Here is a 15,845-nt window from a genome sequence, read left to right as displayed (position 1 = left end):
AATATATTATCTGTGTAAGTAACAAACTGTTCCCAGAGCTGTTATTGTGTACTACAGGAATTTTAAAGGCCAGCGGGTCAATATAGCAAATATTGACATACTGAGTCGGATATTGACCAACTGATTGGGATGTTTTTAAGAAAACTGTATAGAAGGAAGACCTTGGCTTGGGATGAGTAATGGCAGGTAAGGACATTAATGTACTCTTCTCTGCATTTACATTTCCTGGACAATAAAACATTTTTTTCTTCCTTTCCAGTAGGCCTATGGAACATTTCCACATGTGTTCACACAGGGCACTATTTTTTTCCCCTTATCCATTGTTCTAGAATAACTAAATCCATTGGGACACATTTCTTGTGGGAATCTCCTGCCTTCCACTGTTCTGTTGTGACTATCTGTCTTTGATACTAACAGTAATGTCCTTTAAAAATGATGAGCTCTCTCTTTCCCTGAAGTATCTTTTGTCTGTATTGCTTTGCTTTCCAAAGAGTCTTGGACTCAATAAACACTAGTGGCCGATGATGTAAAGGACAACAGTCTGGCATCCTGTTGTCCTCCATCTTGTGATCTGACTCATCTAACTACAAAGAAGGAAAAACGGGAACAAATGATGACGGGAAACAGCATTTGGACCAAATGTCATGAGACCTCTAGTACGTCACTACTTACCCAGTCGAGACACAAAAATTTTTCTTGAATTGCCTCATTATAACTGAGTGAATAAATCACCATAAACAAGGCTAGATTTGAGTCCATTTGAACTCAATTCAAATTCTAAAAGCTTTATTGTCCTTCAAATTTACATAAGACAGATAATCGTCTTTCACAGGGTAATACGTTGTGATTTCAGACACTCTGTATGTGTGGGCTACTTACACTCATGTTGTTCGTAGGGTGGGTAATGCATCCTCACAGATATGAGGATGAAGAAGATGAAGAGCGGCCATATTATCTCGATAATTAGCTGGAGCTGAAAGGGAAGTTCAGAAGGTCGATAAGAGACTGAAACTCAGTCAGGACAAACAGCATTCAAACAGTGAAACCAATGCAATAGTAAGGATGTCTGGTCTCCCTACAGACCAACCCATTTGGAGATTTCAATCATACAATCATGTGTTGTTTATTTGGGGCAAAACGACAGATAAGGAGGAATCTTTGAACCTGAAATTGTTTGCAAAGTAGGGTGGCCATGGATGTAACAAAATTTTCACGCAAAAAAATGTATTTAATGTTTCAGTGTCCTAGAGCAGTGGTTCCAAACCAGGGGTACTTGGGCTACCCACAGGGGGTACTTGAGAAGACTCATGAGACCATAGGCCTTACTGGTAAAATTCACACGAGGGGGTACTTCAGGGGTACTCCGGGTTGAGCAAAATGCACTTGATGATACAATAACCGAAAAAGTTTGGGAACCACTGTCCTAGAGTAGACAACCCACTACTAAGCTTTCTTTGTGTACTTTAGTCTACAATCCAGGTTACCAATTTCTTGACTATGTTGGATGGGTCATTTTGATTCTAAATGAGACATTTCCTCAATTACAATTAAAATCTAGGATCCCCTTTAGAATGGACTGGTCCAGCTTTACAATGGAAGTGGGTCATTCCACAAACCATTATGGGGGTGTCAGGCAGCCATTAAGGGGTTTATCAGCTGTTGGCAAATATATTATAATCTTTATCCTAGCTAAGACTGGGAGTGGGAAGGGAGAAGGGTTGGTTGGGTGGACATATGTCCACAACAGCTGCTGTCCTCCCAGCCCCATCCTCACAGAGCATTGGTCAAATGGAGGCTGCGGATCTGTTCTAGAAATGTATCTGGTTCTTAGATTCTTCTGAGAGATGTTGAGGTTTAACAGTCTGATGACACGTTAAGACGACGGTGTTCTTTAAAATGTTCCGGAATCCAAACCCTTTTTGCGGAAATGTGTACTGGAGAGAGCACTTAAAACTCCTCCATGCTATGCGTCACCATCGCCACCCTGCTGCGTTGATGTCATCGATGGCCTGAACATCCTTCAATGAGTCAAAGGATAAAGAAAGTCCATTCGAGTGGTGTTTCACAATCTCATTCCTTTTACCAATAAATAGAAAATGCTATTCTTCGTGTGACTTGACCACACAAACGACAATAGTAACACATTGTATTTCTACTAAACCTTGTAATTACTAAAGCTTATTATTCCACTTTGCCCCAGCGACTTTCATTGACATGCTCCCTTTATCTCACAGAACCTACGTGGGGTTGATATACTTTTTTTTGTTATATAGTAGCTACTTACTGTCTGTCTCCTTCTGTAGGTGAAGTTCTTCCACAGCAGTAAGCCCAGTTGAGTAGAGATGGCCATCTCGCCTCAGGGACCTATCCTACAGCCGTCCAGCTCCCAACTGCAGAGCACAGTGACAACACAGTGAGACTCAGGGACCTATCCTACAACCGTCCAGCTCCCAACTGCAGAGCACAGTGACAACACAGTGAGACTCAACAGCTTGACCTGCAGGGACCTTTCCTACTGCTTTTGAGCTCCCAACTGCTGACACACTGCACAGTGAGACCAGATTAGCAGGCTGTTTGAGTCCACTGGACACCTCGCCACACATAGGTCAAAGTCCAACCAAATATAACCATCAGATCTCCAATGGATACTAGACTGTATTAACCAATCGGGGCAGTTTTTACTAGTGCAATGGTGGCATTTCCAGGATTGAGAGATTCAGTGTCTGTTACAAAAAAACACACAAGGACTTTTGGATACTTGGCAAGTGAAGGTGTGCCACCCACACAATTGCACAAAAAAGGACTAATATCTAAACTACCAGATGTCCTTATAACATGACATTTCAATTCAATCCAGCAATTGCAATATAGAAATTAACAATCACTAAAATTGCATGAGGCGAATGCTGTTACTATTTATCGAATTATATAGCCAGCTGTATTATTAAATACTTTCAGATGCAACAGAGTTTTTATGACATGAATGGGTCCCTGTGTGGCTCAGTTGGTAGAGCGTGGTGCATGCAAGCCAAGGTTGTGGGTTTGATTCCCAAGGGGGACCAGAATGCAATGAAAAGGTTTGCACTCACTACTGTAAGTCGCTCAGGATGAGAGTGTCTACTGAAATGTAGTCCTTTTAGTCTGATAAATGCACTTGCCATTTAAACGTTTTTGGGGAGGCTGGTAGCCTAGTGGTTAGAGCGTTGAAATAGTAACCAAAAGGTTGCAAGATCGAATCCCTGTGCTGACAAGGTAAAACAATCCGCAGTTAACCCACTGTTCCTAGGCCGTCAATGAAAATAAGAATTTGTTCTTAAATAAGAGGTCAAATGAAAAAATGATGGCTCTCAAACAATTGGAATGTCTATTCTCGAGACGAATGAAGGACCAGCAGGCTACGCAGGTAACATTTCATCAGTAGCCTGGGAGGATATTCATAACGAAACACATTCAAAATATGTAATTTGGTCAAATCTGTATGATAGTCTACCTTAGGTCCCGGCATATTTTAAAAACAGATTTTCAAATGAACCGATTGGTTACATTGGAGGTCTTTACCATGTTTGTAGGTTTTTTCCATCCGCTTCAACGCATACCATAACAAACCACTACAGTAGGCATAGAAGTTGTAAACAACAGCCTCTGCAAAATAATCAATGCGGTTGCCTGGTGCAGAATTGCTGCGCGCGCCTCTAGTGTTTTAATGTGGTTATTCACCTTTTTTTTTTTTTTTACTTGTTTACTCATTTTTTTCACTCGTGCCATATCCATATCATGATCATATTTCTTTATCCAATGGAAGCTTAGCCTGTTATTTTTTTCAACTACGGTCTCAAAACATAGCAAAAATCATTCAGAATATGAACATCTTACAAAGGCTAAGAACAAAATTAAGCAACGCTATGATGAAACAGGCTATGAAGAAAAAACGGAAAAAAACCGAATGAATAACAATATGACAACCACTATGGTCAACGATGGATCGACACAAAAAACACAATTGCAAAATCCGTTTGGTAAACATCTCCTTCCTTAACTACAACATCAAGCCTGCATCAATGAATCAGAAACAAACATTTATTAAAACAATGCAAACATAATTTCACAATAAAAACTATTTCACAATCTAAGACGTTACATTCTTTCATTGTAATCGAATTGTCAACCATATCAGTGCAATGCAATTAGCGAAATAATTTCAGAACTTCCAGCTGGATGTTTCATTGTTCCAAGAGGAAGGGGTTACTTTCGGTCATTCAGCGCAGCGCAGACTCTTCCATACAATGAACAGCAGCAGATGCTGTAGCCCATACACTGTATTCATCAAGCACAATACGGTAATATGCGATAAAGGACATCAAATACACTACCCACAGTTTGTCATCTTACCCATCCTACCAAAACCTCATAAATGCATAAGTTATTCAATACATTTGATTAAGGATGAACACTGGAAATCATGTGTTGATTGTTGTGAACAATGTCGCGTACTATACAGGCGCGGAGATAAAGATGCGCTTTTGTTTAGAAAATATTTAGACTGAATCAAACATGCGCAACCATATACATCCGTTTTGTAAATATCAAATAATAAAGTTCCTTTAGGATGTTGCAGGACACAATGCATATCACCCACAGAGCAACTTAACAAAGAAACAACAAAAACGAACAAAGAAAAACAACCGACCTTTTTCCCCTAATGCTGCGAAATTCCAATTCTTCAATGTTCATCAAATGTAAATCCTTAAATTGGGAAAAGTCAAATGGACGCTTTTGTATTCGCCTTTTCACGACCGTTATTGTCTTCGCTGCTCTGTGTCTGGTTCTAACAGAACTGTTTTTTTTCTCCTCCAAGCTTTTATAGGGGCAGCCAATGCAGCCGCTTTCGGAAGAGGAAAGGTAACTCGCGGTCAAAAGGATCCAAGGCTGGTTGTGTTGCTGTCGCCTTAAACGGGACGCGCGTGTAGAGTAAAAAAGCAGCTCTTAAGAGGGCTACGGCGCCCTGTACATATTTATTTCGGTATTGAATCTGTCCATGCAATGTATACAATCATTTTATGATTGTGTAATTGTCATATCTGTATAATAGCCAAATTCTTTGGTTGAAAACAAGTGCTCAGACTTGTCAGTGGCCATTGGGGACATAATCGAGTCCAATAAATACCAGTATTCTATGACAGATTCTAAATGTAGGTTCAATCTGAAGGCATATCAGTTCACACACTTTATAAAAATAGAATTCTGTTTTACCCTTTTGAAATAGAATTCTATAAGTGTTTGAACTTCAGATTTAACGTACATTTAGAGTCTGTCACAGCATATTGATATTTATTGGCCCAAAGACCATTCCACTTCAGTGACTTTGACTAAACAATAACTAGACACACAAGCTTGATGACCAGGTTCAGTGGTTAACTAACTACAGAATACTGTCCAACGAGCTGCATTCAGGGCTTCAGGAAACAGCAGAGGGTGTACCCCCATATCTACATTGACGGGGCTTGCAGTGGAGAAGGTGGAAAGCTTCAAGTTCCTTGGCGTACACATCACTGACAAACTGAAATGGACCACCCGCACAGACAGGAGGCTAAAGAAATTTGGCTTGTCAACTAAAACCCTCCCAAACTTTTACAGATGCACAATTGAAAGCATCCTGTCGGGCTGTATCACCGCTTGGTATGGCAACTGCACCGCCCACAACCGCAAGGCTCTCCAGAGGGTGGTGCGGTCTGCCCAACGCATTACCGGGGGCAAACTACCCACCCTCCAGGACACCTCCAGCACCCGATGTCACAGGAAGGCCAAAAAGATCATCAAGGACATCAACCACCTGAGCCACTGCCTGTTCACCCCGCTATCATCCAGAAGGCAAGGTCAGTACATATCTGGCATTACTCATCTCATATAACTATACTGTATTCTACACTATCTTAGTCACTTAATGTTTACATATCTTGCATTACTCATCTCTTATGTCTATACTGTATTCTATACTATTCTACAGTATCTTCATCACTTAATGTTTTACATATCTGGCATTACTCATCTCATATGTATATACTGTTTTCTGTACCATTCTACAGTATCTCATTCACTTAATAATGTTTACATATCTTGAATTACTCATCTAATATGTATATACTGTATTCTATTGTATCTTAGTCTGTTCCACTCTGACATCACTCATACATATGTATTTAGTCTTAATTAATTCCTACTTAGATTTGTGTGTGTATGTTGTGTAAATTGTTAGATATCACTGCACTGTCAGAGCTAGAAGCACAAGCATTCCGTGGGAATCGAACCCACAACCCTGGCGTTGCACACACCATGCTGGCGTTGCAAACACCATGCTCTACCAAATGAGCCACAGGGAAGACTAAATCAGTTAGGCTACAGGAGAAAATACACTCTGAGGCTGGGTACAAGTTGAATGTTGAAGATGTATCACAGATTGTTGAGTAGAGTAATCCTAATTGGTTTGTGTCTTTGTCTTTAGAGGATGGGTGCAAGGACATGGTAGCATCTCTCCGCCAAGGGATCAACCATCTGGTGTTCCATCTTTAAATAGCTTGTCTAGTCTCTTAGGTTTAGTCTTACTGTAATACAGTCTTACATACATAAACTCAGCAAAAAAGAAACGTCCCTTTTTCAGGACCCTGTCTTTCAAAGATAATTCGTAAAAATACAAATAACTTCACAGATCTTCATTGTAAAGGGTTTAAACACGGTTTCCCATGCTTGTTCAATGAACCATAAGCAATTCATGAACATGCACCTGTGGAACGGTCGTTAAGACACTAACAGCTTACAGACGGTAGGAAATTAAGGTCACAGTTATGAAAACTTAGGACACTAAAGAGGCCTTTCTACTGACTCTGAAAAACACCAAAAGAAAGATGTCCAGGGTCCCTGCTCATCTGCGTGAACGTGCCTTAGGCATGCTGAAAGGAGGCATGAGGACTGCAGATGTGGCCAGGGCAATAAATTGCAATGTCCGTACTGTGAGATGCCTAAAACAGCGCTACAGGGAGACAGGACGGACAGCTGATCGTCCTCGCAGTGGCAGATCACGTGTAACAACACCTGCACAGGATCGGTACACCCGAACATCACACCTGCGGGACAGGTACAGGATGGCAACAACAACTGCCCGGATTACACCAGGAACGCACAATCACTCCATCAGTGCTCAGACTGAGAGGCTGGACTGAGGGCTTGTAGGCCTGTTGTAAGGCAGGTCCTCATCAGACATCACCGGCAACAACGTCGCCTATGGGCACAAACCCACCGTCGCTGGACCAGACAGGACTGGCAAAAAGTGCTCTTCATTGACGAGTTGCAGTTTTGTCTCACCAGGGGTGATGGTCCGATTCGCGTTTATCATCGAAGGAATGAGCGTTACACCGAGGCCTGTACTCTGGAGCGGGATCGATTTGGAGGTGAAGGGTCCGTCATGGTCTGGGGCGGTGTGTCACAGCATCATCGGACTGAGCTTGTTGTCATTGCAGGCAATCTCAATGCTGTGCGTTACAGGGACGACATCCTCCTCCCTCATGTGGTACCCTTCCTGCAGGCTCATCCTGACATGACCCTCCAGCATGACAATGCCACCAGCCATACTGCTTGTTCGGTGCGTGATTTCATGCAAGACAGGAATGTGAATGTTCTGCCATGGCCAGCGAAGAGCCCGGATCTCAATCCCATTGAGCACGTCTGGGACCTGTTGGATCGGAGGGTGAGGGCTTGGGTCATTCCCCACAGAAATGTCTAGGAACTTGCAGGTGCCACAGCAAGAACTGGCAAATCTGGTGCAGTCCATAAGGAGGAGATGCACTTCAGTACTTAATGCAGCTGGTGGCCACACCAGATACTGACTGTTACTTCTGATTTTGACCCCCCCCCCCCCCCCCTCCTTTATTCAGGGACACATTATTCAATTTCTGTTAGTCACATGTCTGTGGAACTTGTTCAGTTTATGTCTGTTGTTGAATCTTGTTACGTTCATACAAATATTTACACATGTTAAGTTTGCTGGAAGTAAACGCAGTTGACAGTGAGAGGACGTTTATTTTTTTGCTGAGTTTATACCCTTGTATTCACATCCAATATACAATATGGACCATAGAGTTCATGAACCCTTAAGGTCTTCATTTGTTGACTTAAGTCCTTTTGAGTGCAACACAAAGGCTGTTTCTTACAGTAGCCTATCTTTGTAGCTTTACTGTAAGATGGTGAATCTATACTGTATCTTTATGTATATCTAAATATATTTTAAAGTGTAGATTACTGTTTCTATACTCATTTACTGCACAGGAGGTTGGTGGCACCTTCATTGAGGAGGACGGGCTTGTGGTAATGGCTGGAGTGGAATGGTATCAAATACATCAAACACATGCCATTCCATTCGCTCCGTTCCGGCCATTATTATAAGCCATACTACCCTCATCAGCCTCCACTGATCTACTGTACCTTGAAGACAGTTTACAAAAAGTCTTCCTTTTTTCCTAAAGGGGTAGTAGGACACTGCCACACAGTAGGGGATGCGTTTCAATTAGACAGCAGTTAGGAGAGATTAGACACATAATCCATCAAGAAATAGGATTCATTTAGCTCAAACAATAAGGATAAAGGAGAATCCTGATTAAGAGAGACAACTGTATTGAAAACGGCTCAATATTTATCCTCACAAAGCTCAATTGACTTGATGATGTTCAAGTTGATGACATTAAAGGCCCACTCTGTGTTATTTGTAAAAAATTTTGCATTTAAATGACTGATGCTACCCATTGATTCTTGATGAATATCACTTACACAGCAAATCGGCCAGTGTTACCTCGTGTTGATTTTTCAGTGTAACATTTCTAGTGTTGATTCAGGTGTCAATTTAACCCATACAGAGTTAATGTAACTCTCAAATAGTGTAAAATAACCCCAGTGTTGGTGTTAATAACCATAGTTGTGTTTGAGAATGTGATTATGTCAGTTTTACTCAGTGGAGAATAAAAGATCTCCATCAAAACCACACCCATCATTATCATATTTCCCAGCATGCTCTACTGCAGGTAGATTTTTTTTTAGGATTGTTTTTGCATGTACATTTATTGATTGATTAATCACATGCAACACAAAGATGCACAACATAATTTTTCTAAACTAATCAAATAGATGTATTGCACCTGTTACTGAAATGGTTGTTCCAGTTTAAATGGTTTATGTAATCTCCTTAATTTTTTTTTGCCTTTATTTAAGGTAAGGTCTTATTTTCAATGATGGCCTAGGAACAGTGGGTTAATTTCCTTGTTTAGGGGCAGACTGATAGATTTTTACCTTGTTGGCTCAAGGATTCGATCTTGCAACCTTTTGGTAACTAGTCCAACGCTCTAACCACTAGGGTACCTGCCGCCCAGGGTATCAGTGTAATAATAATCGGCCCCCGGCTGAATCTAGTTGATGATCCCTTCCTCATGTTAAAAATACTATATGAGGTGTTATTGCATAACACTAAAAGTGTTAATTCCCTAACATTGACAAAGTGTAACGCGTCAGCACTAAGCACAGTGTTAATTTAACACTGAAAGTGTGGACCCATACACACACCGGCCGATAGCACTGCGTATAAATGCCTCATGGTTTTAGTTCAACTGTCTAACCTCATAAATTAAAAATTGTGGAATGGGCCTATAACAGTCTCTGCTGAGAAAAGCATGTCCTGGTTGACCGGTTGAAAGTGTGTGCATCCCAAATGGCATCCTTTCCCCTCCTATGGGCCCTGGCACACAAAAGTAGTGTACTATAAAGTAAATAGGGTTCCATTTGGGATGCAAAAAGTGTGAGTAGTTGTCAAGTGCTTTTCATTTTCCAGTGCATGGGACACAATAGCTGTTGTGGCTAGCACAGTGTGGTGCTAGACTAGTGGTGGAAGAGAATGAGTGATCATTCAACTGTCTCAAAGCAGAACCTTGCTGTGAGATCTGGTTGTCTTTCTGTACATTTCTGCAACCAAGAACCACAACCTCGTGTAACTACGTCAGCGACTCAATACATCTGTCCATGAGAGATTAGTCTTTCTGTTAAACAGCAGTAGGCTACTTATAGAAACCTACACCTGCAACAACTTGAATGCAAAGCATTAGCAAAACAGAGGAGGTATGCTATAGGGGTTTCTGACAGTGAAACCTCATTGTCAAGGTTAAAGCATTGACTATTTTGTTCTGGCTCATACAAGTGATCCATAGACTTAATTGTTTGTTCCATTGTTTAAAATTAGGCATAGGCTGGAAATCAATTGAAACGGCAGTTGACTGTGGTATTTTGGACACAGTAATTGAATAACTGTAGTTGAAATGCAGTTGTAATGCACTATAACTGCAATTACACTGTAAAATTACTGCAGTAAAAACTGTGTTGTTTTGGATCCATTATTTGCAGCATACTGCACTCTGACTGCAATTCGTTTTGTAAGGGCATGCTTATGCAAAGTGTAGGCCATTTGTTTACAAAATATTGCTTGTGTGCACACATACACTCTTATATAAGCTATAGTAGCCAGTGGTGTAGTGGAGGGTTAACAAGTACACGGAGTTAATGTAACAGTGTACTCTTCGCCCCAACCTGGGCTCGAACCAGGGACCCTTGCACACATCAACAACTGACACCCCACGAAGCATCGTTACCCATCGCGCCACAACAGCCGCGGACCTTGCAACGCAAGGGGCAACCCTACTTCAAGTCTCAGAGCGGGTGACATCACCGATTGAACGCTATTAGCGCGCACCACCGCTAACTAACTAGCCATTTCACATCGGTTACACTCACCCCCCCTTTGACCTCCTCCTTTTTCCGCAGCAACCAATGATCCGGGTCAACAGCATCAATGTAACAGTGTAGGTTCCGTCCCTCTCTTCGCCCCAACCTGGGCTCGAACCAGGGACCCTTGCACACATCAACAACTGACACCCCACGAAGCATCGTTACCCATCGCGCCACAAAAGCCGCGGCCCTTGCAACGCAGGGGGCAACCCTACTTCAAGTCTCAGAGCGGGTGACGTCACCGATTGAAACGCTATTAGCGCGCACCACCGCTAACTAACTAGCCATTTCACATCGGTTACATTAACACACGTTTTTTTGCACGACAGTTTACCTTCCTTTTGCGAAAAAACACATTGAATGTATTTGGAGTTTAACTTGTTTGTTTTTTTCGCAACCGGTGATCACAGTTTACCCAGCAAATGTTTTTTTACCACTACATCACGACAGAAGTCTATTATTACAGAACCCCAAAACATATTTAGTCGTAGGAAGAAGAGATGCTGCCTATTTACCGCAATGTGGGTTTGATTGAATTAAAGTCCATATTTCATTGGGGGAGCACACAGTGGCGTTGCCCTTTTAAGAGCGAGCAGTTGTGTGGTGGTCAATAGAGGGGGCTACTTGGTCTAGAGTAGAGAACCAAATTCACAGAGAAAGCTGTAGTCAAAAGGATGCTGCACACCGAGTGCCTTTAGAAGAGGCTTTATCTTTCTAAATATGATAGACTAATGACTTATTCAAAATATCAAACACATGATGAACATGAGCATAATGACCATCATGTTGAATGATGAACATTCACTCATCAAATTAAATTTGCCACAGAAAATGTTGACCATTGAAATGAATAACTTGGGTCGTCTATTTGTGTTTTGCACAATTGACATTGCCTCAATCTGAAATGAGTTTCATCATTTGGCAACACCACTCAATCAAGATTTCGCTTCCTCAATTTCCTAAATGCCTAAGCAACTTCTCAAAGCCATTACCTATAGCAAGCTGACCTCAATAACGGTGCGTCACGAAGACCACGATACAATGGGAACATAGACTGCCTGCATGTCCCCATTATCCGAAAAGTACGTGTTAAAGAGTACAGAAACACAGCTGTGTCGAAAACAAAGGCACGCCTGCCTGCCTGTATACAATGTACGCAGCACAGTTGATTCGCGGAGGAGGATGGTTTGTCTGATAGTAACCTCGGAGTGAGCGAGAAAAGAAGGGAGGGTTTACAGGGTAATAAATAGTTGGCTATATATAGAACGGATAATGGTACATTTTTATATGTGTACTCGTGCCCTGTAATTATGAAATAAACTAATTACCCTCCTGGACCTGTAAAAGTGTCCATTCTTGTCTCAAAATATGCATCACTCATTCCTTTCTCTCTGTCTGACATTTTTCCTACAAAACCAGCCATCGATGGTCAGAACAATTCCTTTTCATCACACATCGTTTATCAGATAAATATAACCATAGAAACATAATCTATTAATGTAATAATGTTGACGAAAACATAATGAAGCTAAACACAACATGTTCGAAATCCTTGCATCTTATCGAAAAGATACGCTATAGAAGAGAAACATCCGCTCTGCTCTCCACTCCGCATGAAAAGCAGCTTTGACCGATAGTAACCTCGCTTCGCAGCCGGCAGGAACTAGGTGAAAGGGGAATGATGTCATTGGGCTGTGGAGGAGAATATTATGGCTCGAAACAGCAGAATACCACGATGGCTACTTGGTTTTAGGGTTATATTTATAAGAACATGGTCATATGTGATTTACTGCACTTAATGCTGCAATATGTCACTTTTTGGGCTACCGACCAAATTGACATAGAAAAGTCAGTTATAGATGTCATTCTCATTGAAACCAAGTCCAAGAAGCGGTTGATCTGTTCTATAGGCGCTATTTCTATATTTTTGCATCTTTTACTTTTGGTTTTGTTTAACAGCTCAAAATACAATATCTTTGGTTATGGAAAATAGATTTCACAGCAGTTTAAATGGTACAATGAATCTCTACACTATACTTGCTTGTTTTGCCACATAAACTGAAATTAGGTGAATTATTTCTGCATATTGCACCTTTAAACATAATATTATTGGCCTCCTGAGTGGCGCAGTAGTCTAAAGAACTGCATCGCAGTGCTGGCTGTGCCACTAGAGATCCTGGTTCGAGTCCGTGCGCACAATTAGGGTGGCGCACAATTAGCCCAGCGTCGTCCTGGTTAGGGGAGGGTTTGGCCGGCAGGGATGTTCTTGTCTCATCGCGCACTAGCAACTCCTGTGGCGGGCCGGGCACAATGCACGCTGACACAGTCGCCAGGTGTACGGTGTTTCCTCCGACACATTGGTGCGGCTGGCTTCCGGGTTAAGCGGGCGTTGTGTCAAGAAGCAGTGCGGCTTGGCTGGGTTGTGTTTCGTAAGGACGCTGTACGGGAGTTGCAGCGATGGGACAAGACTGTAACTACCAATTGGATACCATGAAATTGGGGATCAAAATGGGGTAAAAAAATATAACATTATTATACAGATGATCTATAACATAAACCACATTCCTCCCAATAAATATTTTTGTTAAAAGAAAGAAAAACATTTCATTCAAGTGAAGATTGCATTTTAGGGTTGAGGGTATTAAATGGATGCCCTTATGACTAAGCTAGTACCATTCATATTTCAGGACAGGGTGGTGTACGTGTAGAATCATCTAGATTATCTGGAAGATGCCGAGCTAGTCAAATCACTGAGGTCAGAGCAATATATATATAGATAGCTATAGTATATGGATCTATATGAAGATATATGGCCCTGGTATGTAGCCACACTAAAACATGCTGGGTTAAAAACAACCCAATTTGGATTATTTGGTAACACAGCACTGGCTAAATATTGGACAGAACACACGCTGGGTTATTTGGACCCAGCCAGTTGACCCAGCTAGTAGATCCAGCCAGTTGACCCAGCCAGTTGACCCAGCTAGTAGACCCAGCCAGTTGACCCAGCTAGTAGACCCAGCCAGTTGACCCAGCCAGATACAATGTTGAGATGTGTATTATCTACATATACCAACATTGCGATATGCATAGGCTCTTGTGGAACTCATACACGTGTGTATGCCTCTTTAAAGCCTAAAAAGTGTCAGTGTTTGACCCTAACATGTGAAAACAATAGTGACATTTCCTCTCATGGGTGGCCCAAAAAAGCGATCTGAAAGCCATACCCCAACTAAGCCACGGATCTAGCCTTCTGAGCTGACCTGCTGGGTGGTATTTCAAATCAGCCAGCATCAATAACCGCAATGCTTTTGAAGAAAACAACCCAACTAAGTGACCCAACACCTGCAACCCAGCAGTTGGGTCAACCAAACAACCCAGCATTTTTTTAGAGTGCATTCTTCCTGTACAAGAGAGAAACTCCCTAGGATCTCCTAGGGAAAAAATAGGATCTACAAGGGAAACAAATGAGGTCTACAAGGGAGGAAAAAAAATAAAATAAAAAACCCCCCAGATCTACTAGGGAAAACCGGATCTACCTCAGGAGAAGAACATGAATCATCTGTAGACTGAAGCATCACATGCTATGTGGTCTGTGTCATGAGAGCTGACGTCTATAGAACCAATGACTCAGTATTTATTAAGCACCTTCACTATGTTCCATCAGCACGAAGTTACTCGGGTTGGTGGTGCGTTAAAATGTTTGACTTTCACACTCGTTAGGATTATGTTGATTAAACCCACACCACCCCGCCCCCCCCCCCCCCCCCCCCCCCACCCCGGAAAAAACGTACACCCTTGCCTTTCTTGCACCAACATTCATACTGATAGCTGCTTTATTGGGGGAAAATGTACTTCCTAGGGCTGACATGTGTTTGTCTCACCTAGCACTAACTGTAAGCCTATGCATTGATAAAGTTGTTATGGGGGTGTTTGTCATTAGTACAGTTTGGGAATTGGAAACCTATATTTATTATGTTGTCCAACATGTTGACAGTTTACGCCAAGTAGTACGTTAAACTGCACTATGAGACTTATTTACAAAAGGGCATTACAAGCCTCCTATTGATGTGATTGACAGTTCTAAAAAAAGATTAGGAGCTATGAGCTGCAGTTAAATCTCTTATTGAAGCTGTTTAATACTTATTGCGTAAATTTAAAAAAAATCATTTTTGGTTAAAAGCTCAGTAGAATTCATTGATTTACAAGGGAGTATTAGAAGAAATAGTTAAATTAATATACCTTGTCAAATATAAGCTTATGGAAGGATACTATATTAGTTACTTTAATTCTGGAAAACAAAACTGTAAAAGTATGAGCATTTTGTATGAGAATGTGGATTTTCACAAGTAGGCCAAAAACAATTGACAGCAACATACATGTCATTATCCTCCCCATTGAAATGTGATACACTCCCACATACAGTTGAAGTCGAAAGTTTACATACACCTTAGCCAAATACATTTAAACTCAGTTCTTCACAATTCCTGACATTTAATCCTAGTAAAAATTCCCTGTCTTAGGTCAGTTAGGATCACCACTTTATTTTAAGAATGTGAAATGTCAGAATAATAGTAGAGAGAATGATTTAGTTCAGCTTTCATTTCTTTCATCACATTCCCAGTGGGTCAGAAATGTACATACACTCAATTTGCATTTGGTAGCATTGCCTTTAAGGACAACAATGTCAAGGTATTGGAGTGGCCATCACAAAGCCCTGATCTCAATCCCATAGAAAATTTGTGGGCAGAACTGAAAAAGCGTGTGCGAACAAGAAGGCCTACAAACCTGACTCAGTTACACCAGCTCTGTCAGGAGGAATGGGCCAAAATTCACCCAACTTATTGTGGGAAGCTTGTGGAAGGCTACCCGAAACGTTTGACCCAAGTTAAATAATTTAAACCATTTTGCCCAAACTTTGGAAGTATGCTTGGGGTCATTGTTCATTTGGAAGACCCATTTGCGACCAAGCTTTAACTTCCTGACTGATGTCTTGAGATGTTGCTTCAATATATCCACATCATTTTCCTGCC

General features: G+C 41.5%; 1 protein-coding gene across 2 annotated transcripts in view; it reads right to left on the bottom strand.

Annotated features, from left to right (window-relative positions):
• Positions 1-4,842, bottom strand: part of LOC106609880 (phospholipid-transporting ATPase ABCA1) — a 36,577-nt gene extending 31,735 nt beyond the window's left edge. For both annotated transcript variants that reach the window (XM_014208905.3, XM_045722703.2), the window contains exons 1-3: positions 4,688-4,842; positions 2,285-2,390; positions 880-973 (exon numbers count right to left, since the gene is read on the bottom strand). In XM_014208905.3, coding sequence (XP_014064380.1) covers positions 880-973; positions 2,285-2,350 — 160 coding nt within the window. In that variant the 5' untranslated portion in view covers positions 2,351-2,390; positions 4,688-4,842. The remainder of the gene's footprint in view (positions 1-879; positions 974-2,284; positions 2,391-4,687) is intronic.
• Positions 4,843-15,845: the final 11,003 nt, after the last annotated feature.

This window comes from Salmo salar, chromosome 08 (assembly GCF_965601325.2).
Source record: "Salmo salar chromosome 08, fSalSal1, whole genome shotgun sequence".
NCBI lineage: Eukaryota > Metazoa > Chordata > Actinopteri > Salmoniformes > Salmonidae > Salmo > Salmo salar.
The sequence above is the reverse complement of the archived record's forward strand: the minus strand, read 5'-3'. Positions and strand labels throughout refer to the sequence as shown.